This window comes from Glycine max, chromosome 6 (genome assembly GCF_000004515.6).
Source record: "Glycine max cultivar Williams 82 chromosome 6, Glycine_max_v4.0, whole genome shotgun sequence".
Taxonomy (NCBI): domain Eukaryota; kingdom Viridiplantae; phylum Streptophyta; class Magnoliopsida; order Fabales; family Fabaceae; genus Glycine; species Glycine max.
Genome location: NC_038242.2, coordinates 12,956,950 through 12,984,421, shown reverse-complemented (window position 1 = coordinate 12,984,421; position 27,472 = coordinate 12,956,950). Strand labels below are relative to the sequence as shown.

The following is a 27,472-nucleotide window of genomic DNA, read 5'->3' as shown; positions in this document are numbered from 1 at the left end:
TGAGAGTTTTCAAAATTACTCCTATCATCTTATAATAATCTTAGTGTAAGAAACAAAAATTTATTTCAAAATAATTATTATTTTAATATTTTTAATGTAACATTAATTTTTGTTTACTTATACACTTTTTATAATAGTAAATGATATGGACTACAAAAATAAAAAATATATTATTGATGATAAGATTAATCTTATAAAATTATCTTTTTAATTATTTATTGATTTTTTTGTCTGTAAAATAATTTAATACAATAATTATAATATAATGGAGAGAGTACAATGCAATTAATCGTTATGGTTTGGCCCTCATATTTTACAAGAACAAGACCGCTTTTGTTTTTTACTACTATGTCATAGGTGTATTTACTAATTTTTATAGCTATTTTTTATGATTCTCTCTTGATTACATTTATTTATTTATTTATTTACCAAACTTGAATTCAAAACTTTCTTTAAAGAATTGAAGTTCGATTTTACTTGGATTAAGATAATGTTGGTGAATAAGACTATGGTATTGACTCCAATAATTTTTTTTATGCACGTCAATTTTTTTTCTTTTTTAATGATTTTTTTTCAACATTGTAATTGTAGTATCATGGCAGCAGGCAGCAGCCCAGTATTTCAGTTTTGTTTGGACCCGTGAGCAGCGTTTTGTGAGTGTGCAATAACATACTGTTATTTAGAAAATAAAACTTGAAATAAGATTTTTATGTGCTAAATGCAATGGCAAAAACTTAAACATCTTTTGATTTCCTTCTTTGATGAATAATTTTAAATCCTGCTATATCTTTTTACTAATCTTCTTACTTTCTTGTATAATTATATGCATTTTATATTTTCAAGACATTGAGTATAATTTTTATTTAAGTTGTTTCTTCATGAAGTTTACCTATATAGGTAGAAGGAAAATTTATAGATGATTTACAGAAGGGCGTAGTATTATTCTTTGTTAACAATATTATTCTTATATGAAATGTCACATCTTCACCGGTTGATATATATGTCTCTAATCGCATCTCTTGGAGAGTTTTTTAAGTGGAAAAACGGTTGCTTACAGTTTTTTTTCTTCCATTTGAGTAAATTTCTGTGCTAATGAGAATTTCTTAAAAATAAAATATGTATTTTCTGTATGAAATTGTTTTTTAACAATAAAAAATAATATTTACCTGACATATAATAATATATATAACAATATCATAATTAAGTGGAAAAAAATATAAATTTCTTAAAGTTTTTCATAATTTTTTACCATTAAAATAAAATTACATATGAATTTTTTTCAATAACAGGATCACAAAAAGTTACCCGAGAGAAAAATAATAACATAACAAATTCACTTAAATTTCCATTTAAGGTGGTGTAATATATGCTATAAAACAGTAGATGGTAATAAATGTCTGCGCTGATAGGTCAATACATTGGGACAGTTTATAGCTCGATATTTGAGTTGATAAAACTTTTTCGTCCAACCGTTTAGAAGCAAGTTATCATTATTATGTTATTAAATCTGCTTACTTTGTTATTTTTGCAAGTATGCCAGGTATATTATGTTATCAAGTTAGCTTATTTAAGATATGTTAGATTTTAGGTAAAAGAATCTAATATTTGAGAGTAAAATCAATTTGAAATCATATTTGATTATCTCTTAAAAGCATATTTGAGAGTGTATTTTTGCAAACTCAATTTATAACTTAAGTTTAATTTAAATTTAAATTTACAAACTTTAATCTTAAAAATATTGAATAGAGTATTTGAGTTACTGGTCATAATCTTTATTTGAGTGAGAGTGAGTCATAAAACTATAATAATAAGTAGTACAAGATTGAACCCAAAAAGACTGTGGGGGCGTTCAAAACTCACCTCTAAGTATATCTTTGACAGTGAAAAAGAAAATTAAATTAAAAATAAAAGTAGAAGTCTCACATAATTATTTTTTGCTTTGAGTCTCATTTGTCTCTACCAAAGGGCCCGGAAAATGCGCAATGAGGCAAGGACGAGTGATGAGCCCATAATTGAAAAGGTGGTCACTACGTGGTCCCCACTTTCACAAAACCCTATGTACACGTGCAATTGTTCCCTCTGCACATTGGGACCCACTCACATTCAATGGGTCACGTGCCAACGCTTCCACCCTACCATGCTCCCCAATCCTAGCCTTCCATTTTATTTTCTTTTTAGGTTATGTTTGATAGGAACCTAAAAAAATAAATAAAAAAAATTAGATGTTTGATTGAGATAAAAGAGGATGTAAAAAATAAAAATTTAACCTAATAATAATAATAATAAATAATGATTCAATAAAATATCTATTGTACTTTCATAATAATTGGATATTCACTTTTTTTCAGTTAAGAATAAATTCTTTTATTACAAATTTAATGCACATAATAAATAAATTATGTAAGTTGCAAAATCAATTATCATGTGAATTCAGTCAAATTTAAAAGTTATAATGATCACATAATTATTTATGTTAATAAAATAATTGATTATGTGTGAAATCAAAATATGTGTTATCCATATCAATTTTGACTCATAGGTAGTTGTGACTTTCATTTTATTTTTAGATGAAAGTTTTAAGGTGCAACACCTATAATTTTTTCAAAACTTTCTTCTAACTTTGATTCCTATATCTTGTCTCTAAACTTTCACCTCAAATAAGCTATATTCACTTTAATTATGATTCATTCCCTTAAACCAACCATATGTTTAGTCATTCACTTTAACATTTATCTTACCTGTTTATTTGTCTATTTGTTTGTAGAAAAAGAAAAGAAAAAAATGATTGAAATGAATAATAAAATAAAATGAAACTCACATATTTATGCTATTTTAATTCAAATTTTTATTTTCAATTCACTTTTATTTTACTCCACCAAACAAACCCTATGCCTTATTTGATTGTAGGAGAAAAAAGAATCGAGATAGATAAAAATAATAAGGATAAGTAATAATAAGTGAAAAAAATAAAGATATTTCATTGAAAAAAATAAATAAAAGATAAAAAAATGAGTAGAAATAGATAAAAAATAATAAAATAAATGTCACTATTTTTTTCTTTCTAAATCTTCTTTATCAAACAATCCAAAAAATTTATATATACTTCCCTCCTTTCAGTTTCTTCTTTACCAATAAGAGGAGTAGAGTTCAATATAATTATTTTTGATAAATTGATTTTAAATTTACTTAATTAAATTACAATTTGATTCTTATAAAATATTTTTTTGTCTTACTCTTTTAAAGATTTTTTATTTTAGTCTGACCACTAACAATTAAATAGTTAATTAATTTTTCATGTCATTTAAAAATCTAACGAATAATCACATATATATTTTTGTGCAAAATATATTTTTAATTTCTTATTAACTAATACTGACGTCATTTATTTTGAGAACAATCAAATAATAGATTTTTTTTTCCTGGATAAACAGAACTTTTCTGTTTTATCCAGGCCTGCCGTAGCATTCTAAAGTGCAGCAAACATAGCTATTTAAGGACTCTTCCTAATAGGCTCTATTATACATCTCATGCTTACAAGGATTGTTTAATTTTAAGTAAATCACCATTATTTATATAAATAATAATATTATATCATAATTAATATATTTTAAAATATTATGAGATCTATATAAACTGAATTTAAATATTCACTTTAACCATTTTAGTATTGAAGTGAAATTTTATTTAAAATATTTAAATCTATAAAATGTAAGAGTCATAAAATTATAATAAATAATTCATATAAATAACTTTGTATTATAGATGTTAACAAATAGTTTACGTAAACATAACCAGTAAGAACAGATCCTTCAATAAACTTTGAATCAGTTGATAAATTAGTAATCCCGCCGCAGTTGAAAGCTGAGTAAATAATAATAATTTTTCTTCTTCTTTCGGTTCATGATAAGATAATATAATCATTGCCTGTAAGAGAATGTAATAGTTTTTTGTTTTTAAACCTTCCTGTTGTTGGTTCCTTAACATGTAAATTAAAAGTTATTCGGATAATATTTCAATTATTTTTTTAAAAATAATTTTTTGTTAGGTTTTATTTATTTATTGATCGAATTTAAAATTAATCAGGATCTTTTTTAGTTATCAAGAGGATGTAAATATTAATTCTTATAAGAGCACAATTTTATTGACGTAGAGAAGTAATGAAAGATGTAAGATGTATTTGTGATGCTTTGCTCTCTTGTTAGTTAGGTTGTCCGGTTCTACGCTTCCGTTGACACAAACATGAGCTTCCTCTCCAATGCAATTGCAATGCCCCTTTGACCTCAATTTTCAAAATCCTTTTCCTTTTCCTTCTCTTATCATGCTTCATTAACACATGGTTTCCTCATTTCACCGACTCATATTTTATGTTATACAAATCATCCTTTATTATGGTTTTGTAAGGACTAATTAGTACACGGTTGCATTCAAGTTTTTGCAATTTTCATTTTGTAAATTTAAGTTTTTTTTTAGAATATTATAAGTATTATTTATTAGAAATAATCACGTTCAAGTCAAATAGAAAATCATTATAAAAAAAAAATCTCTAAATATTTAATATATATCTAAAACTCAAACTCAAAGCTACATATTTAATATATAATCACGTTCGAGTATATTTGATTTAACATTTTTCCTTTTCCTGCCATGTGTGTTCCAATTAGCCAGATCAATCAACGGTTGATCATGAATAGAGAAGCAACATGAGTGATGCGTTGGCCAACTTACGTTTAGGGCTCCACCACCAAATTGCCAAACATGCACTTGGTTTGAAGTTAAATATAGTACATAGGTGTATAAAATAATCAAACAGAAAATGAAACATACCATCAAATTGATGATTTATTTAAGGCAGCTAAACAAGAAACCAAACATGATTTTATTCCTTATTTATGGAAGAGGAGAATATCTTAAGACTTATAAAATGAGCTATAAAATATTTTTTGTAGGATAAAAAATTGATGATTTAAATCTCAAATATCTTATGTATAATTTATTAAAAAGAAATGTAAATATTTTCCTAAAGTATCAATGTTTTTAATGAAATAAAGGTTCGATCTTTATTTAATAACTCTAAGTTTCTCATTAATTGACTATTAGAGTAAGTCGAATCCTGATATCCCATTGTAGAAATAATTATCGACTATTAGATTGTCACTCAATAATATTTTGATAACTATTTCTACAATGAAATCATAAGTAGCATAGTATATCTGATTTTCATTTTATATAATTGGTCAGTTATCCATATCCAAGTGCTGGCGCTAAAAATATTTATTATAGAGGCTAACCCATTTACCATTGACTAACGACTAATTCAGCCAACTAATTCAGTTGATAACTATTGACTAACGTGGCTCAATATAAACGGATTTTAGATTTGTCTAATGCTAAAAACGATTGATGACTACATTAGACGTTCTGACCATTAACAAATATTTTTGACAACTACCGAAGAAAATTTGAATTGAGAAGCAACCTATAAATAGACCTACTTTGCGGAAGAACAAGCTGGAGGAAGATTCGAACATAGAGACATTTCTCAAAGGCTTAATGCTTTATGAAGCCATGATTGATCACCTAGCTTATTTTTCCAAACAGAGGTCAAAGCATGAAAAAATGTTCAGGGACATGTTTCAAGACAAGGGCCCATGATGGAAGCATGCACTTATTATTAAAAACTATTAGTATTTGTATTGTTTAAATATTTTGTGTAATTTATTATTTTAAATATTTTATATTATCAATTATTTGATAAAACTTTATTTTTTTTAAAAGACAAGCTAGCTTAACCTGTCAATCTATTTTCAGGCAAAATTAGCCAATAAGTTCATCTCATTATATTTGAGTGAATCAACCTATTCCAACCCATTTTTTATAGATTAAAATGGGTTGGATCAACCCATTTTGTCATCTGTATTTCTAGAGATCCAAATTTATTTCAATTTTTCTAGCCTTACCTAGTATAGCTTGTAATCAACTTTTGGTCAGAACGCATTAAGTTGGATATCTTATTTTACCATTTATCTTTAGTAATTCATCGTAATTGGGTGGAGAATAGAAGAAAGAATTTTTTATATAATGAAAAAATACCTTTATTTATATCATCTAATTCTTATTTACAGTATTTATGTTATTTTAATTTATATACATTTTATTAATTTTCTGTTCTTCCTTTTTGTTTCTTATTAAACAATTTATAGATAATATAATTTTTAATTTCTTTTCCATTCCTTTTTTTTCCTCTTACTTTTCTTTCACTTTTTTTTCTTAAATCAAACACACCCAAAAGTTATATTTAAAATAATTTATAATTATTTAGTAATATAAAAATCTTTATACACACAATATATAAAAATTAAACTCATAATCTGTGTTAATCAAGTTACAAAAAGTCTATTATTCTAATGAACTTGATTTGAATAAGTCTTACATTCGTACGTAAAAGAAAGGATCATTGTTGTTGGAGCCTCGTTTGATACAAAAAGTCTTTTACGTAATTACTCCTAAGTTGTCAGCCTGCATCGGAACTTATCAAGCAGCATTCAAACACCGTGGTCTACGGATGTTGAGACCAAAATTATATATACTTTTTTCCATTTTAAAAAATTTAATAATTCAGTATTTTTAATTGTTTAGATTTATTTGTATTTTTAAAACTAAAAAAGTTAATTATATTTGTCAATTTATTTTTCCTTTTAATATTTCTTCTAGATAATTTAAGATATATAATATACAAACTAAAAAGCTAAAATTTTAGCTACTATTAGTAACAGTATTTTTCGAAAATTATTTTTATTTAAATAAATTTGTTATTGTTTTTTTATGCTACCTGTTAAATAACGAATCTGATTGCATGCACACCTTAAGCTTCCTTTCTAACTTTCCTATCAATTTTACCATATATTACATGAGTATTTTTAAATTTAAGTCAAATTTAAAATAAAAATATTTAAGAGATAAAAAGATCATCAATGTTAACAAATGTGAAATAAGCATTTTAAAAATTATAATAAAATATTTTTTACTGTTAATAATAATTATAATAATTTTATTTATACAATTTTTTTTATATAAAATCATACTTTTAAGATTGGGGGAAAATTATGTAAACGTATAATTTACTCCCTTTGTTTTAGTAGTAGTACGTACTTTATACGACATTTAAAATTTTGATATATATATATATATATATGTATTAAAAAATATAATTAATATTTTAGATTTCATAAAAAATATTCATGATATATCATTTATTTCTTTAATTAATTACAAACATGAGAAAGAATACTTCTAATATTGATTAAGGTTATATAAACTTAAATGGAGGGAGTAATTAATAAGTAAGAAACACACTTACATGTTTACTTAGTTACTATGCAAATGTATAATTTCTATTAAAATTAGGGTAGAAGATTTTTGGATCCCTAGAATTTGAGTCAAAATTGATTTTAATTCTTGTAGTTTCAAATTGATTTGATCCTTATTCTTTAAAACATATAGTTGAATTTAGTTCTTATTCGATCTCTCGGTCGTGAATGTACACGAACTACGTACACTTGTTTATTAAAGTACAGGGATATATATTAATGATAGATTTAAAACTACAAAGACTAAAACCTAAATTTGGCCGAAAAGACAAGGATTAAAAACAAGTTTTACTCTTAAAATTATTCAATTTTTTGCAAAATGTAATTAAATAGAGGAATAAAAAAAATAGGGAGAGGTACTATAAAAAAATATTGTATAAATAATAATATATCTGAAAATTTAAGGTCACAAATGGGCTTAGACCATTTAGATTTCTGAGTGTGGTTTTTGGATTGTGGAGTAGTGGTATATGGGCGTGCGGGTAAGGTAAGCGATCGTACAGGAGAGTTTGAAAGTAGGGGTTGGAAAAGGCTAAAAATAATAAGGTAATCATGAAAGAATCGCCATTAAAGCTATCTAACCCTTTTCCTTTTGTCTTCTTCTCTCTGTTTGACTGCCGCTAGCAGGTAACAGGTCGGTTGGTTCACCGGCATCACCAGGTCACTCGCATAGGAAATCTAACAAAATTCCTACTTTTTAAGCCTAGCCTACTACTACACTCTGCATTATGCATCATACACTTCTTTTTTTACTAATTTGTTTTTTGTATTTGTATAAAATTACAAATAGTAAGGACGGAGGGGCCTCTCCTCAATCTCAGTCTTTTTGTTTTGTGGGGTGGTGGTGGTCTTGTCTGCTCAAGTAGTGCTTTTGGTTTTGTTTACTTATGAGTTTTAATTTTATCTTTGACCATAGCAGTTAGTTTAAATGCCCTTTTGCACAAGCTAATTTGGGAACAAAAAACATCTGAATGGGTAGCTAAAAAGCGCCATAAGTGTAGCTAGCTAGTGTGAGTCAGTGCTCTCTCTTTCTCTCTCTCTTGCTTTGTCTATATATAAGAACCTCTAAGCGGGTTAGGGTTTTGAGTGAGATGGGTTAGTAGTAGTGTTGAGGGGAATGTTGGCTGGCTCGAGGCTTTTTCTCAAAGGAGGTTCTCACTGGCAAGAACTATAAGGCTTCGGACCAGGCTTCATTCCCCTCAAAGCTCGTGTTTTTTGGGGGGCTTCATATCTTCTTGGATTTGTGTTCATCAAGTGCCAAAGGTGGTGTTGTGTTATATATATGCATTATTATGTGTATATGTTTGGTTACAAGTGTGTAAGTTAGCCCTGCAAAGGTTATGTTGAGAGGAATGTTGTCTGGCTCGAGGTCATGATATGGAGATATATATGAAAGTGTTTCAGTTAAATTCCAGGGTATATAAATTAATGGAAATTAATTTATACCCTAAATGATTCTCGGACCAGGCTTCATTCCCCCCAGCCAACATTTGCTACTACTCAATACAACTACTTAATTTGCGTTTGTTTTATGAAGATCCTCATCTTCATAGGATTGGTAAGGCTTTCTGTTTAAATTATTTTAATTTGTACAATCTTCTTCTGCTTACTGTATATATATGCTGCTTTCTAGTTTTGCATCTTGCTATCAGATACCACCGAAGAAGGCTTTTTGATTTACAGATAACTCTTCCAAGATTGGAGAATTTCCAGCTGTAAGGTTACTTGTATATATAATAAAAGGTTTGTTAAAATTTCCTATGAAGATATACACTATGGTTTACCCTTTTACTTTCTAACCTTGTTTCCATTATTAAACAAGTCAGTTACCTTATGAAGGCTTCTTCAAAGTGTCAAGCTTGAAAGGACTATACTAAAAGTGAGTGAGTACTTATGTATTTTTTTTAAAAATTTTTTTGACATGGTTGGATCATTTGATTTCTCTTCTTCTTTTGAATGAGAAAAATACAAGGACCAAAAAGTTACTCAGTTTGCAGCTGTTTATATGATGCTCACTCATATAGCTCACTCATGAAGGAATTAACATACTCTCCCGATCGATCTCAGAGAGAGAGATAAAGATGATATAGACATGCATGCTTCAGCGTCACCAATGCCAAGTCCAAGTCTCTCTAGTTTTCTGCAATATTAATTTAAGATTAGCATTTGACAGATGAGAGAATGTGAATAGGAATATATTATTATTATTATTATTATTATTATGAATAAATAAATTGGGTAATCAATCCCGGCCCGAATGTTCATTTCTCATGGACAAGAAAGGTGAAAGCATGTACAGTGAAAACCTATCAGATGTGAAATTCTTGCTTGCTTGCTTTTATCTGCGGTACTCTTAGCCAGCTTTGTCTCTAGGTCTTTGTAGGGTTTCAAACTACAACATCCCTCCCCTATTCTGAAGTCCTTTCAGCTTTTTTTGAATTAACCCGTTTTCAAACTGGTGAGTGAAAATTATAGGGAAGGGAAACCTCTCAATTAACTGGGGAAAAAGGGCATCATTTTCATGAATCTGATCTGAATGAAATTTGTATTACAGGTAATTCAACAGTTACCAAGTGAAATTCTTTGCAGTAAAAAACCTAAAAGGTAGGTTTCATATTCACTCACTCATAAAACATTTTTATATATGGCTTTACTTAGTAACATTCAAAATTAGATTAAAATATTAATTAATGTGATTTTAAATAGATGTTGAGAAATTAAATTTAATGATTGATCTTGATTTTTAGTGACTTTAAATTGTTTTTATTAGTTAAAATAAAACTATACTAATTTTTACTATATTAACTTAATTTTTAAATAAAAACTCTGAACATAAATCACAATATTTCAAAATTAATTTTACAAAATTTGTAAGAACATCTCTATATAGTGCACTTATACTCGACGTTCTTAACTCATTTTTAGTGATTTTATAATACCCAATATTATATTTAACAACTTCGACAACTGTTTATTCAAATCACATAAGAACTCAGTCAAAATGAATCTTTAATATTATTACACAAAAATAAATCCTAATTAAGAGAACTAATTACTATTTGTATAAGAACCTTTTCTTACATCTAAAAGTCGTGTCAGCTTTTTTAAACAGTAATCCTGAATAACAAGCCTACTATTAAACTAATAACTAAACTGAAACTAGCATTGGAGAGTTGTGAACTTTTGATATATAATACAAATTATTTTAAATATAAAGTATGATTTCTAATTGAAATTATTTTTAGATTAAGAGTACATTAAAAATAAATGCATGTATGTGTGTATGATACGATCTGGTAGGCTATGAAACGTAACTGTGAATTTATTGAAATTTGTTGTGTAGTGAAATGGCAGGGATGAGTGAAGGTGGTGAAGGAGGAAGATGATTTCCTTCCCTTGATGAAATAGAAATAGATAAGAGATGTGCTGGAACAGTTAACGAGAAGAAGTGATGACAAGAGAAGCTAGCTATGGATTCTCTCTGTCACTGTGTGAGACTCTCTTTACAGAGAATAGATATTACATGTTTCCATTATGATGAAGAACCAAATATGTGAATGCACAAGCTGATGCAAACTAAACAGAGAAAGAGAAAATTTACAATTACACAAGTGCTTTCTTGATGGATACATATATGTATGTGTGAGTTCTGAGATGTGTGTTTTAGTGTAATGTATTTATGGGGCTTTTAAAGTTGTTGAAAATTCAGAAACCATCTTTGGGAAAGCTTTGATTCCGTGGAGTCATACAGTAGAAGAGATTTTGAAATTGGAAATGCAAAAGAAACAAGAGAGAGAGAGTAGTAAAATAAATGACGACTATCTGACGAATCTTGGGAAATGAAACAGAGACAGAGCTACCCGGGGAACGATTCATCGCCGAGCAAGCCAACTTGGTCTCTGTCTCTTTAAAGAGGGGAAACTACTGCCAACTCCTTTATTGCTCACATTTTCATCATCAATTTATTATCACCACTGCCCACCTAGGATTACAGAATTTTTTTTCAAACACAAATTTCTCCTCAATGTTTTAGTCTTAGGATTAATAATTAAAAAATAAAAACAAGATTATTAAGAGTGTCTTTAGTTTATATTTTTATTTTCTGTTTTTATTTTTTATTTTTATTTTCTGAAAAATTGTTTTTATTTTTTAAAGATTAAAATTTTGTAAATATATTTTGTTTGACTTATTATCTTTTACTTTCAAGAAATAAAAACACTGAAAATACATTTAAAAAAAAAATGTATTTTTAGATTTGTTTAAAATTACATTCTTTATTATCGTGTTTTCATTTTACCCAAAATGAAATTCATGGTTTCAACTGAAACTGAAAATGAGATTTTATTGTTTTCAGTTTTTGATTTATTTGAAAAAATATTTTCATTAAAATTGAAAACAAAAATTTAACCAAATATATTTTCATCATCATTTTCTATTTCCAGTGAAAATGAAATCAGAAAATAACTTGATCAAACACCGGCTAAGGATATTGTTACTTTATCATGATTAGGAGCAAAAATAGGTCCTCAAGGTCTCTCAGGGGTTAGCGAGCTGACTGGTTTAAGCTCTAATCTAGCTTTATTTTTTTTATTAAAAAGGTCAGATTTAATTTTTCTAAAAAAGCCTTTTAATTAAAAAATGATCATGCTTTAAACTTAAAAAAATCTGTTATGCTTAATAGATTGATCTATTATATATATATATATATATATATAATTATGAGGGATGCTAAATTAAACTGCCAAGCTTTCTTACTCACTATAATTGGCATCATTGTGTTGAACTGTACGTGTTTATCAGTTTATGCAATAATCTTCTCAGTTCTCACTAACTTAAGTACTACTATATAACAGATATAAAACTTAAGTATAGTATTTGATGATATTAAAGTTTCACTTTGATAACAAATATTATCCTTGAATAAAGACCTTTATTAGGTGAGATATCGGAATAAAATTCATATTTTAATCGGAGACTAGCACCAAAAGTGTATCTTACTTAAATTTTGTACATTTTAAAACATTTCATATGAACTGTGTACGCATTTTGGTGGTCTAGGGATGCATGAATATATGAAGATTCTCGATCAAACAGACATAGAGAACATACATGAGAGATAGAAAAACTTCAATTCATGGGAAAGGGGCAGTGAGATTACTTGAGTCACAAGCACATATGTATTGTGTGTCTGTCTTCTCAGCTCAGTTTTAATGTTTACGCATGCATTATAGGATTGAGGAAGTGATGGGTCCCGTTTGTATGCATCCTATCCTATCAATCTCGTCTTCATTTTTCTTTCTATGTACCATTAGTTCCAATTGTTGTCTAACGTTCAATACCGTGACTCATACAACACACGTTGCTTTCTTTCTTTCTTTCTCATACAAACGAACAAGGTATTGGTGGCATTCACATTAATATTTTGACGGCACTGTATTTTATGTACTGTACCATAATCTACATTGGCCTAAACATGGTGCCCCGCCGATATATAATATGTTAATTGCATAAGTTGTTTCACGGGTAGATTAGTAGGTACAAGGTTCCGAAGACATGGAAGATCTTCGATCTTTGCCTCTTTCAGTTTAGTTCAAGTTGACTACACACGATCCGTAAGATATCTTCGTGGTTTGAGATCAAACCTTAGCAACCAGTTACTTGAGGGTGCATCTTTTGGAAAGGACCATTAATTGCCGCTTGAATTTCTATTATTGAAAAAATTCCAAAGGTAAGAAATAAGAAATAAGTGTATAGAGTATAGTACACATGTATTTTTTTTATAAGAGATAATTTATTCATATATACAGTATATATGAATATTATATCTGATAAAAATTTTCTCTGAATATTTTACGTAATTATATATGTATAAATTTTATGTCAATTAATTCACATGTTGTTGTTCTGAAGATATATGTGATTTGCTATCATCATTACATGTATTGTTGTTCTTCTAAAGATATATGTGATTTGCTATCATTACATGTATTATCATTACATGTATTATATGTAATCGATATTCATTTTTTTTATATGGAAAAGTTTGTTATCTAATTATGTAGACTTTTAAAGATTAAAATATTTTTTTCAAAAATGTTAAAATATATAATGTTGAAGGATAATTAATTATCAGTCAAGTTATGCATACAAATATAATGCCAATCATAAAAAAATTGTTTAATCATCGCCTTTAATGAGATAAAATATTATTATTCTTATTGTTGTATTTCATACTAATTTCATTTCACATCTAGTAATTCACTTACAACTATGCATCTTAAAAAAAATGAATTTAATACTCCATAACGGACCCAAACATTGGGCTTTTGCACACGGAAGTTCGCTCTAAGGAATCGCCCAGTTACGGCCCCACAGCTAAAGGTTAACCAATTAAGCTATTTTATGGGACTATTGTTGTCTCTGCCTAAAAAGTCTAAAAGGCCTATGCTCGTGAACTATCTTAAAAAAAAGGATGGCCATCCTAGAAAAAACAAATCTTGTTGGGAGTATATATAAGCATGTGTAAGAAGTTTAAGTTGTGACTTGTGAGAATGAATAATGATCTAATATGAAACAAATCCTAATCGAAATGAAAACTATCAATTTCCATGTCATTACAAAGACAACAACCACATCTCAGACTAAAGATCATCGCATCTAGATGCTACTGATAGAGGAGTTAAATCTGCCTACCATTAATTAGAGGAACCATTCTTTGGCATCATGATTATATGAAGAAGATGGTGTTTATGGGTAATGGTTAGCACAATGATGTCATCAGGATGGACTTCAATCAGGGTCCCATTTCTACCAATACCTATAAATAGCAGAAATTGTTCTCCCTTCAAGTACACAATTTTGTCCCTTGCTATTATTTTATCACAATTTCTTCTATTGACAAAGTTGTTACCATGCTTCTCAACAAGAACACCCTTTTCCGACCACTAGAAGAACCATTGTCTCCACACATTTCAAAGTATCCCAACAACAACCAACAAATTAATCAAGTACATTGAGCAACATGTTACATATAAATGGTATGAACCACTACAACAATATGATTTTTAGCAACATTTTTTAATCTAAAACATTTAATAAAAATGTTGCTAAAAGTCTTTAATCAGGTTAAAAATTGTTAAATTATAAATAAATGTTACTAATATGTTTTTATAATATTTTATTAAATTTTGTATATAGTCCATGTTGCTAAAGTCTAAAAATGTCACAAAAGACTTTAATAATATGAATTATACATAATATTTAATAAATATTATAAAAACATATTAGTAATATTTATTCATAATTTTGTAGTATTTTTTGAATGTCATCAAATTTTTTTAATAATATTTTTATTAAGCATTAGATAAAAAAGATATTATTAAAAATCACATTTGTAATAATAAACTTTTTTAATACCTAAATTCACTCAGCACATAGCAATACCTAAATGCACGCCCCTAAGCTCATTTTTTGAAGTCATCCTCAACATGAATGCCTCGTTATGGTAAAATAAAACACCATGATATTGACCACTATTTATTATATTGATAATTTACGTGAGCTAAAATTATCTAATAAAATATTTTGTGTTTTCCCTTCATTTAGTTAAAAAAAGGCACACCTTGTATTGCATAAGCAAAACCCATTAGGTTGTTAAGACTGTTTAAACAAATGAGAGAATAAGCTAATTAAGAAACGAGCCACATATTTTTTTAGCTAGGATTAGAGCTTATAAAGTGTTTATGTACTAACAATAAATTTAAGCTTTTAAAATAGCTTGTAATATGATCGAGCTCACGTGCGCTCAAGAATGGGACTAGTACTACAAACAAGTCGATGATTAGCGTCCTCTGCGTGCACAAATAACTGGAAGCTGGGACTTTTTGCTCGTTCAAAATTTTTTAACTTAGTTTTTGAATAAAATTAATTATTCTAGGCTTATCTTTTAACGGCCATTTTTTTATTTGACTTAGTTTTCCTCGTGTTTCATGCAAGTTCTATAACCTGTAATAGAAAAAATACATGTTCTATAACCTTTTTTAAGGCTCATCAACTTCAAGCCACATTTGACATAGCAAGTAAGCACAAATTCTGTCCATTGTATATCTCATGTTTCTTAATTCTTATAAGATGCATCGCAATTTATTCAGAATTAGCATTAGAAATTTCGAAACCACTAAGTAGATATCAAGAAAATAACCAAAGGGTTTTTAATAAAGAATACCAGAAAATGGTGACATGTCAAAAACCATATTGCCAATCATCCATCCATCCATTTATCTGCATCACAATCTCTATTAATTAATACTAAAAGTTATCAAATTAAAACTAACCAGGCTCAATAGCCCCCATTTTCAGTCAACTCCATTCCTAATAAGAAGAGCTATCTAGGACTAGAATAACAGGCCTCTTTGTGTAAACTTCAAACAATGTACTTTTTCACAACTAACTAGACGATTGACACGGTAAAGTACCCAAAAAAAAGAAACCCTAGAAAAGACAATTCACCTGGTCTACAATAAATATAAGTTTTACAATGATAAAAGCGTCAGGATTTATCTCCAGTGACATGAATTTCATACGCAACCTTTGCATCACATCCCATCCATTGGCTACAAAAGTGGTTGTATTTTTTTTAAAACAAATATCTCTTGAATCAATAGTTAATAATTATTTTCTTAATATATTAAAATCTATTTAAAATATTAATCTTTTATGATAAATTTTTTATATATGAGTCAAAAATTAAATTTATGATCATATATTTAAAGGATATAAAATTATTTATTAATTATCTCATACCATAATGATAGTTGTTGTTATTTATAAGTATTTTTTAATAAAAAATTCCAGAAAATTGTTTCAAATAAGTACCCAGGCAGTACATTTTGTGTTTAATTTTTCACTTTATTCGATTTTTTCTTCCGGAATTTTAGCCTCCCATGCAGCCCCTTTTGATTTTGCATTGTACCTGTTGCATTTCAAATATCAAGCAAACAGCATGGTCAAGCACCCCTGTCTATCAAGTGCAGAGAAACCTCTTTAGTTTCCAATGCCTAGGGGAAGAATTGCATTAGGCAGAGAAAGCAAACTAAAAATGGTTTCTTTGTAATGCCTATGACTAGGACCCATGCAACAGTGCCATGTGTGCCACATACTGAAATACTGTTCACTTTTGAACAACTCTAACCTAATTCGTAATAACACCATAGTTACTAAATCTAATTCATAGTTACTAAATTTGTGTCACACCCACCGAGGACTTCTTCAGATATTTAAAGAGTTCATAATAAATTGATTTTTTTTGGAAGGCATGATAAATTGACAAATTGACATATATGAAAAGTTTATAGATTTTTACATTAAGAATCTTAAAAATCATATCATCATAGTTTCTGATTAATTAACAACATTTTTTTTTTTAAACTTTGACAGTATAGAAATTAAATTGAAAGAGTTTCTAGTTCAGTTAAGCAAAGATTTTAAGCACGAGAATCAAATTGTGTCTTCTACCTTTGGTGAGGAAAGTAACACCAAGATTCTGGATAGACATTGGTGAAATAATTGTCATAGATAGTTAACTCTTAAAAGCGCTCTTTTCAAAAAACAAAAGTCTACTCTTGATTTCCCTTTTTATGCGGTGACATTATCACTGGCTTTAATTTACATACTAAAGAACATCCATCAATTATTCAAAATAATGGCTCACTCATTAAACAAATTACAAAAGTGAAATTTTCATTCTCCTCTTCTTTCAATCTCACACATTATTTCATCAAGCAAGGGTTTTGGTCTCACCCACGAGCTTCCGTGACTCTGATCTTGTATCTTATATGTTGACAAAAAATAAAAAACACTTCAAAAACTCCGCATCATTAGGTAAGTATGCTTTGATAATTTTTCTTAATCTTTTTGCTTTGTTTTCTTTATTTATCACAGTTTTAACTTATAATCAATCCTAAAATTGGTTTAACTATTTAAAATTCTTTGGAGTAGATTTTTTAGTTGCCCTGTGTCAATTATGTGATGCAAGTGCTGAATCTTCTCAAATGCAGTTTCCAGCTGTAGGCTAAGATTCGAATCATTTGCCTGCTGATGGGGTCGTTGGTGGCCTTTGCTGGTTAGGTCACATTTGTATGTTTCAATGATTTCTTTGTACTCCTTTTAGCACTTCTTGTGCAGTTAATGGATATATATACTGTTGCAGACAAAAAAAAAATGGAGTAGTCTGAAATTTCACATTAATCAGTTATATGATGAATAATTCTTATCTTATGATTAAGAAAAATTCACATTTAAAGAATTTTTTTTAACAACACATTCTAAGATAGATTAACTATCACGTTATCATAAAATGTTGCATTCGTTCCTTTGTACATTATATCTGAAGAAAAAAATTCTCTGTTTTCCATCTAAACAACACATCTTTTTCAATTAAAAATATTTCTATACTTTTTATTCTTTTTATTTATTTTTATTTCCTTTCTCTCTATTTTCACTTTTAATCGAAAGAAAGCATTGTGTTTGTTCACGATACGTTTGCCATCTAATTTCGATTAAAAAAGAGAGAATTTTTTCAATGGTTCAGGATTTGCATTTTCAAGATAGTTTGTCAAGAGGAAAAAAGATTATTTGAAGCTCATTGTTTTCCAAAACAAATTTTAAATATCCACCTTTGACATTGACACACATGAACAGGAAAATATGGCAAAAAATTAAAATCATCTCCTCGTTTTCATTAGGACTAGAAATGAGTGAATTATCGAATCATCCCTTGTCTAATAAAAAAAAATCTGATGAAATGACAAAAGCAACACTACCACCGTGTGTGTTGTTGGAACCACAAGTTCACAGTCCCGCTAAACGACAAAAAACAAAACTAGTGGCTACGACGCAAGTATCTTCATTCAACTGTCACCAACAACATCGCTCTTCACTCCCATGAATGTGTAAACAAACCACCCAATGGAACACTCGTTTTGGTCACTCCCATGAGACATGATCGCATCCACCTCCACCAACGTTGGACCTCACCCTCTGCGTTTTCTGTCCAAACCAACCACACATTCCTCTACGAGGTTTCTGTCTCTCAGACTCCACTCTCGGGGCAGCGCTGTTGCACTTTCCTCGTCCACACGGACCACACCCTTGAAGCCCACGTGTCACTTCAACGGCAAAGATGGAAGCTTTGAGCAGCACGAGGAAGAGGGTGAGCGTGAGGTGCATTGTGAGGTTCAAGTGATATCGTGGAGGGAACGCAGAGTTAACGCCCAAATTACGGTTGATGCTGACACTGAGTCCGTTTGGAATGCTCTCACTGATTATGAGCATCTCGCTGATTTCATCCCAAATCTTGTATGGAGGTAATGCTAATGTTGTTAGGGCCTTTTTGGGTAAGCTTCTTTTAGAAATGCTTCTAAAGAAGCTTATCCAAACAGGCTCTTATTCGCATTCAAGTTGAAAAAAGCAAAGTGCTTTTACTTTGTATTTGTGGTGATTGAGTTAAAGGGCACAGTTTATGAGGCCTTTGCTTTGTTGTTGTTGTTAGTGGGAGAATTCCTTGTCCTTACCCAGGAAGGATATGGTTAGAACAAAGGGGATTCCAAAGGGCAATGTATTGGCATATAGAAGCCCGCGTTGTGTTGGATCTTCAAGAAGTCGTCAATTCAGTAAGTGTCTTTTAACACACACACTGTGTGAAAATGGTTACTGTAGCCAGCCACTAGTCGAACTTGATTGAAATTTGAAACTTTAGGGTGTGTTTGCTTTATCTTTTTTCAAAATCTGTTTTAAGTTTTCATTATGCAAGGAAACAAGGTTGCTGAGACAACTAGTAGAGGATAGTACAAGGCACAGAGACTCAGACCAGAGTGTGAACTTGAGGGAGAAGTTGAACAAGATGAAAACAGAAGACAAATATGAGGAAACATCTAGCTATTTCTGTTCTTAAGTTTTTAAAATGCTTGTTTTGGAAAAAATTTCCAAAAGTTAATAGATTTTGAATGAGAGAAGTTGATTGATGAATAGTGTGGAATTGTTTTAGAAAACTATTTTTTTAAACCAAAAATTGAGAAGAGAATCAAACAGACCCTTAACCTTTCGTATTCCAACCCATGTTTTCTTGTACAATTTGCCCGATGATCCTTATACAGGATCATATATGAAGAATAGTTTAGTTTCTATTAACAGTGAATGTACTAGTTTGAGTAGATAGATTAGTCGGTCAATAAAAAAAATCCCGAGGAGAGAAATGAATTATTTATTAAATTAATACTGCTAGGTTTGTTCTTTTATTTCTTCAGGCATGGGATCGAGAACTTCACTTTTCCATGGTTGATGGGGACTTTAAGAAGTTTGATGGCAAATGGTCTGTAAAATCTGGAACAAGGTATAATTTTTTTTCTTCTTTTCTCAAAGCCATTGTCTGCAAAGCAGCTTTGCATCAATCTAAAGATACTGTGTGTGTATTTAGTATACTCAAAACCAACAAGTTACAAATCCAAAAATCACATGGTTGATGGGGACTTTAAGAAGTTTGATGGCAAATGGTCTGTAAAATCTGGAACAAGGTATAATTTTTTTCCTTCTTTTCTCAAAGCCATTGTCTGCAAAGCAGCCTTGCATCAATCTAAAGATACTGTGTGTATTTAGTATACTCAAAACCAACAAGTTACAAATCCAAAAATCATATGGTTGCAGCTTTTCACTGATAGGCACAGGCGAGGAGAGTAGATTGCATAAGTTTTAGCCCTGTGAAAGTTAGTAGATGGAGGCTAAGAAGCAGTTTATTAGAGATTATTAAAAAGGATATCATGGTGATTAATATCTGAGTAATTGGTTTTTTTACCTAGTCAAATGACATCATGTGGTTCATATAGCCGATCTCACCTAGTGATACAAGGCTATCATTTTGTTATCATCATCTTTTGTATGGCTCAAAATATGTTGTATACTTTTTATGTGAGAAAGAGAATGAAAAATAACTTGACTAACTTTCCACATGCAATAATAATGCAACCTGCAAGACAATCAAACTTTGTCAATTGCCATCCTAAATTATTTCACCCATATGTTAAATGCCTCAATTCGAGTGGGTTTTATTGGGATAAGTATCTTCATTTGCCATTAACATGGAATGTTGTTATTGACATTAATCTCATTGTCATGTTACATTTCTAGTTTACACCAATTCTGGTTTATGCAGGTCATCAACTGCTATTTTATCTTATGAAGTTAATGTGATACCAAGATTCAATTTCCCAGCTATTTTTTTGGAAAGGATTATCAGATCTGATCTTCCTGTGAACCTTCGAGCTCTGGCTTACAGAGCTGAAAGGAACTTTGTGGGATATCAGAAACTTCCAGTGTCAGAAAACCACTTGCACAAAACTTATGTGGCCATTAACGGGTCATCTGTTAAAAAGATAAATGGTGCTTTGTCTGAAAGTTTTAAAAAGATGAATGGTGCTTTGTGTGAAAGTGATAAGTTGCCACCTGCAGAGAACAAAAAAGAAATTGCCACCTCAGTTTCTGGTTCCATGCTCACATCTTCCAGTGAGGTTAGAAGCAACTGGGGTGTATTTGGAAAAGTTTGCAGGCTTGACAGACCTCGGATGGTGGATGAAGTTCATCTCCGCAGATTTGATGGACTTCTGGTAAATTATCTATACTAATTATTATGAGTTGACGTTGATTCAGACAATGAGCTGTTTGTATGGCCATGCTTACTAATAAAATGATTTTGATATGAAGGAAAATGGAGGTGTTCATCGCTGTGTTGTTGCAAGCATAACAGTTAAAGCTCATGTTTGTGAAGTATGGAATATTCTAACTGCCTATGAGACTCTTCCCAAGTAAGCCATTTATGCTGCTTCTTTACACTAGATGTGCTGGAACAAGTAAGAGACTCTCAGTTCTATTGTTTCATTTTTCTAACTTGATTCCACATCATCTGTTGCAGGATAGTTCCAAATTTAGCAATCAGTAAGGTTGTATCACGAGATAACAATAAAGTCCGCATTCTTCAGGTATGAGACAATGTTAAAGAAGTAGTCTTACAAAGAGAACATCATAGTTGTTGATAACCTATATTGTTTCTTAACAGCGGGTGTTTTACTATCATTATCCGCAATCAGTTAATCAAACTTGTATCCTTTCCCTTATCACAATGGTACAAGCCAGGACATGACCTACATTTTTATCTATAAATTATGTGATTTCCTGGTTTATTGGCATGCAGGAAGGGTGTAAGGGTCTTCTTTATATGGTGCTTCATGCTCGTGTTGTGTTGGACTTGTGTGAATATTTAGAACAGGAGATCAGTTTTGAACAAGTTGAAGGGGACTTCGATTCGTTCCGGGGAAAATGGATTTTTGAGCAACTAGGAAATCATCACACACTGCTAAAGTACTCTGTGGAGTCAAAAATGCGCAAAGATACTTTCCTTTCTGAGGCCATCATGGAGGAGGTTTGTCTATTAATTCATTCATCTATGTAATTTCAGATTGCTTTTAAATTTTCCCAGATTATTTTCGAACAGCGTAACACCCTCATTATGTAGTCCGCCTAAGAAAACCTTTTGATTGACACTAGAAAGAAGCTCAGCTGACTAAAAAGACACAGTTACATATATGTGAAAGCCACATACATTCTTTTATCTGCCTGTCATATCTACTCAGTATTTGAGCCCTGCAATGTTGTGAGTTTTTGCACAATGTCATTTCAGGTCATTTATGAAGATCTCCCATCAAACTTGTCTGCAATAAGAGACTATATTGAGAACATGAATGCATCAAAATATTCGGAAGTTTGTGAGCAGAATATGAATTCAGGGCAACAAATTCTTTCATCGGGCTATCTAAAAGATGACAACTCTGGTTCAGCCGAGGAAGTTCCTAATTGCGATGTTCAATGTTCATCTCAGCAAAGATCTAAAGTGCCAGGCTTACAGAGGAATATTAAAGTACTAGAATCTGAACTCCTGAAATTCATTGCAGAACATGGACAGGAAGGATTTATGCCAATGAGGAAGCAACTCCGTTTGCATGGAAGAGTGGATATTGAGAAGGCTATAACTCGCATGGGTGGATTCAGAAAGATTGCAACCATATTGAACCTTTCTTTGGCTTACAAACATCGCAAACCTAAGGGTTACTGGGACAATCTTGAAAATTTGCAGGAAGAGGTAGGTTGCAAAAATTCTAATGTAGTTTACCATAATGCTTTACGCTTTTCCTATCTCAAATATTTTCATTTCCTTCTTCACTTTGTGCCACTAAGCACTCGTGTTTACCTCAGGGAAGAAATTCCACTGTTTAATGACAATGACTAAATGACACTATTTACATCTTAGATCATAGTGGAATTTATTTCATGATGCAGATAAGTCGGTTTCAGAGGGGCTGGGGAATAGACCCTTCATTTATGCCCAGTAGAAAGTCATTTGAACGAGCAGGTAGGTTTAGATATTCATGTTCTCAACTTTGATTTTATGACTGCAATAAACTATAGCTTTTTTTCTAGTCTATGAAAGAAAGATTGCTAAAACATGCAACATCAGTATCACCTAACCAATGCCAGTGGATCAGTGACAATCATTTTTAACTTATAGCAATGGAATTTCTCACAGGGCGATATGATATTGCGCGTGCGCTGGAAAAGTGGGGTGGACTGCACGAGGTTTCTCGGCTTCTGTCGCTCAAGGTAAGACAACGGAGCAGACAGGACAACCTTGCTAAGGATAAGAGGAGTGGTGATCATACAGATAGTGAAATGAAGACACCATGTATTTCTCAAGACACACAAAAGTGGCTTACAAAACTAAAACATTTGGACATAAATTGGTTTGAGTAAAAGAGGATTGATTTTAGTGTATACCGTGTTAGTGTGCTTACAGTAAGGCTCTATGATTCTTCACCACGCCATTCACCTCTTCCGTGTCTTGGTCTCTTTCACATGCATTTTGTTTATCCTGATGAGGAGAAAGAAAGGAGGCTTGGTGTGGTGTATGATACCACCTACATTAACTGATTAACATCACACTTACACCTCACTCTTAAAACTTAAACTTAGGCCAATCACAATTCAACTACATTCTCAACTATTCCATTCTTTTTATTTTTATTTTAGTTTTCTTAATGATTTTTAAAGTAATTCATCCTTAATTCATTATTGATAATAAAAATATTCAATATTCTTTTTAATTTGTTTCTATATAAATTTTAATTGAATTTAAAAAATATTTTTGTAAATGTGAGAGAAACTTACTAGATAACATTAAAAGGATGTAAAAATACCACTATCAAATTCAAATTTAAAATCTTGTATATGCAAATTCCTAAAGCTAAAACTAAAATAAGTCGGTGGATCTATTTACGAAGTAAGCCGAAATAGCTTATCCATATAGACATTATTATTTTAAGAAGAATAGTAATGTATTAACAAATACTTAAAATGATAAATATTTCTATTAATTTTCCGTTAAGAATTTCTAATGTTTCATATCAAATATGTCGTAAGTATATTAAAAATATTTCTCAAAAGTATATTATTAAGCTAACATAATATAAGATGAAATTAAAATATTTTAATTTAAAGTAAAAAAAAAGAGTATTTCAAAGAAAAGAATAATAATATAAATATATAATGTGTGTAATTGCAATACACAGTCTTCGAATTCTGCTCCCACAATCTTCTTGTTATTTTTAAAATGTATGAAAAAATAACATTAAACAAAAAAAAATCAAAATAAAATATTTTAAATTACAATAAAAGCATATATCTTAAAGAAAATGATGATATAATATATAATTATCTTAGTTTTAGATCTGAATTATAATATTTTAGATGTAAGTCAATCAAATTTAATTAAGTAAATTCTATTTTTAATTTTTTAAAATTAATTCAAAATATTTAAAATTGCATCTAATTAAATATTACAAAATCTGCTTAGGAGTGTGAAAAAAATTGATTCGAACCATATCAATTTTGAGTTCAACTTAACCAAACCAATTTGGAGTCGAAATAATTACATTAAAATGAACTAAATTAATATTTCAATAAAATTTGGTTAACTGAATTTTTTTTCTTATAAATCAGTTTTTTTCAATTAGTTTAGAAACCCATTCGAATTGATTTGGTGATCGATTCAATTCTTAAACCGGTTCAAAACCAGTTTTAATTCAGGACCGGTTTGGAACCAATTCTCTAAAACACTTGGGACATTTGGGTTTAAGAACCGAACCTGTTAAAGTGGTTCAGTTTGGTTCGGGTTTTGAATGAACTGATTTTTGCACACCCTAGTTTTAGGCTTTTAGCCCAGGCCACTCAATAAGGGGCTTAACAAAAACCCAAAAAACATGCATTTGTTCCTGAATTTCTTGACGAATCCTAATTCCTAACTAATTCTACTCAACAGTACATTCAATCCACCGCTTTGTTCAACTCAAATCCTCAATCGCTCGCGATTTCTTCTTCTGGAATTCTCAAGGTAATCCCTAAACCCACTCTAGCACTTAATTTGAATCTGCTAGCTTCGGACTTTCCGCATTTGATCTCGATCACCTAGGTGTCTGTGCAATGCTTCGCATTTTCATTGCGCAATTTTACTTCTTTTTCCCCTTTCAGTTCATGATCCTTGATCATTTCTTCTTTTTTAATGTTTAAAACTTCTCTTTTACGCTGAGAGTTTTAGCCTGAGGGTGGAATTAAGCTTCAGGGGTATTGAAACACCTAATTAGTGCTTTCAACTATACACCACAATATAGCAATCCCTCCACTCTTTTCTTTCCAAATTGAAGCATATTGACAGTATTGGACAACACCATATGATTTCGTTTTCCTGTTCCCCGATCTCGTGTCATTAGAGGGTTTCATTTCCGTTTGTGCTCTATTTGAGCTTAGATCCATTCCTGAATTTCTATTTCTCTTTTGAGATTTCAATTGTTGTAATAAGCATAAGCATAATAATTATATGTATTTTCTCCTCTTTTGTGTTTTGTGGGTTCAGGATCTCGATAAATGGCAACCACTGCCTGTTTCATCATTGTTAGCAGAAATGACATTCCTATATATGAAGCTGAAGTTGGAGTAGCTGCTAAAGTATGCTTATTTATATTTTATTTTAGTTTTTTTTATTTATCAAAAAAAAAATTTAACTTGCTTCTTGCTAGATATTGGTTTTTCTGACTGTTTTAGGTGGTCTCATGCATCAAATTTAAGTTATGTGATTTTTTAGCCTAATTAGTGTCTGAAAGATTTTTTATGGGGGAGTTCTACTTGTGTTGTTATTTGATTGCCTGATTAATGTTAATGCTTATTTGAATCTCATGCATCACTTGTCTTGTGTGGCTTTGTAAGCACTAAGCAAGGGATTATTGTATTCTTCACCAAATTTACATCATTTTGCAATTCCATGCTACCTTGAGACAGAGGGAGGATTCTGCTCAGCTGCATCAATTTATCCTTCATGCTGCTCTCGATATTGTTCAGGACCTTGCATGGACTACTAGCGCTATGTGAGTTACATTCAGTTGATACATGATCCTTGTTCAAATGTGAAATTTTAACATTATGGTCCTCTGTTGTGTTTGTTCTATATGTTATGTTCTTTTTCTTAACATTGTGTCCCTTAACATCCTCTATGCAGGTACTTGAAATCAGTAGACAGGTTTAATGAACTTGTGGTGTCAGTGTATGTTACAGCTGGTCATATCCTTTATACATGGGATTATTTTATAGTTGAGATAAAAAGAATTGCATAGCTCTTGTTTGTTCACTTTTTTTTAATCTTGTTTTTCCAAATAAATGAAGTACCGATACCCAACTTTAAGGACCAATCAATTTAGTTAGCTTCATTAATTGTATAATTATGCCATTGTCACTGGCAGGGTAACAAAATAAAAGCACTTGGAGTGGAGAAGTCTTAAACTTAAAGCTTACAGCAAACACATATCTCTTTATGCCTTTTTTTTTGTGTGTGATATTTTCCTTGACTTGTCATACATACCCGATTTATGTTGCTACATGACTCCCGTAATGATGATGGTATCAAGAGCTTCTTCCAAGAGGTGCATGAGCTTTACATAAAGGTAACATGATTTTTCTTGCACACCCTATAACGTGTTTCATATGTAGCCTTTCCTTGCTTTGTTAGTTAATTTCATATGTGGCCTTTTCTTATTCTACAATAGGATGCTTCTCTTGAAATGGGATTATGAGAAAGTTCATGTTTACCAGTTCCTTAAAGCATGCTTTGGGGACTATACAAATATCAATAGCTGTTGAAATAATTTTCTGGTCTTATCGCTGTTGAATTAGTCACATTCTACATTTCCCCTAATTACCAATTCAATATTTCACTATAATAGGCTTCCTAAATTGCCTAGTAGATACCTGGTATACATATTAACAACCATAATGACAAACCTGCATTTTAAAGTTTTGTAGAAGTTTGTCAAATTCCATCCTAACTGTTTTGGAGTACAATATTCTTCCTGTATGAGTATGCAGAATGCAAAATTAGTTCCCAATGGTTTACTTTTTCGGTAGTTGGAGTTTCAACTACTATTTTTTGTTGTGTGAGAATGTGATTGGGAACACTTATATCAGTAATAGATAACATACAGATTCTTATGTTAAATGTGTTTGTGAACTTCATTTTATAGATTATGAATTATTGAACTGGTAAGAGATGAAGTAATTTTTATTTGCATGTTTGGGAAATTGCAGACTCTCCTTAATCCCCTGTACTTACCTGGCTCCCGGATCACGTCATCACATTTTGATACTAAAGTCCGAGCCCTTGCACGAAAGTATTTGTAGAAACCACTAATTTGTCTGTGGTTGATAGTTCATATAGCACTGTGGCCCGACTCTTAACCTTGTTCGTTCTTGATTACATTTGAAAAGCTGTATTTCTTTTTCTTTATTTCCATGATTTGGCGGCAAGAGTAGATTTGCTGCTGTCTATAATGTACCTCAGTCATTAGCAGGTGGTGCCTGTTTTTGCTAATGAAGGCGATTGTTGACGAGCTATTTAATTGCTAGTGGCTTCATTTGTGATACATATTAATCTTGTACTTAATGCTCAACTATTTGATCTTGTA

At 30.5% G+C, this 27,472-nt stretch overlaps 2 protein-coding genes, 1 long non-coding RNA gene and 1 other non-coding gene across 8 annotated transcripts; all 4 read left to right on the top strand.

Moving 5' to 3' along the window:
• Nucleotides 1–8,107: 8,107 nt before the first annotated feature.
• Nucleotides 8,108–11,082, top strand: LOC121175057 (uncharacterized). 4 transcript variants are annotated; one of them, XR_005892014.1, is made up of 3 exons: nt 8,108–8,925; nt 9,001–9,971; nt 10,711–11,082. It is a non-coding gene; the product is annotated as an uncharacterized lncRNA (long non-coding RNA). The 4 variants fall into 4 exon arrangements; XR_005892012.1 differs by having other exon boundaries at nt 8,108–9,110; nt 9,194–9,971; XR_005892015.1 differs by having other exon boundaries at nt 8,108–9,825; nt 9,922–9,971.
• Nucleotides 8,708–8,852, top strand: MIR166O (microRNA MIR166o). Its single transcript, NR_126722.1, has one exon. It is a non-coding gene; the product is annotated as a microRNA MIR166o (primary transcript).
• Nucleotides 11,083–18,128: 7,046 nt separating the features above from the next.
• Nucleotides 18,129–23,240, top strand: LOC100777483 (uncharacterized). 2 transcript variants are annotated; one of them, XM_003528024.4, is made up of 10 exons: nt 18,129–18,730; nt 18,916–19,036; nt 19,670–19,755; nt 20,572–21,022; nt 21,120–21,220; nt 21,328–21,394; nt 21,607–21,834; nt 22,093–22,551; nt 22,749–22,821; nt 22,996–23,240. In XM_003528024.4, the coding sequence occupies exons 1-10, from the start codon at nt 18,366–18,368 to the stop codon at nt 23,217–23,219; spliced, it is 2,175 nt and encodes a 724-aa protein (XP_003528072.1). In that variant the 5' UTR covers nt 18,129–18,365; the 3' UTR covers nt 23,220–23,240. The 2 variants fall into 2 exon arrangements, with proteins under 2 accessions (XP_003528072.1, XP_014631972.1); XM_014776486.2 differs by lacking the exon at nt 22,996–23,240 and having other exon boundaries at nt 18,209–18,730; nt 22,727–22,821.
• Nucleotides 23,241–24,624: 1,384 nt separating this feature from the next.
• On the top strand, nt 24,625–27,472 carry LOC100781378 (trafficking protein particle complex subunit 2). Its single transcript, XM_003526839.5, has 6 exons — nt 24,625–24,855; nt 25,375–25,466; nt 25,797–25,882; nt 26,014–26,075; nt 26,370–26,455; nt 27,096–27,472. Exons 2-6 carry the CDS (start codon nt 25,386–25,388, stop codon nt 27,186–27,188), a joined length of 408 nt encoding a protein of 135 aa, XP_003526887.1. The 5' UTR covers nt 24,625–24,855; nt 25,375–25,385; the 3' UTR covers nt 27,189–27,472.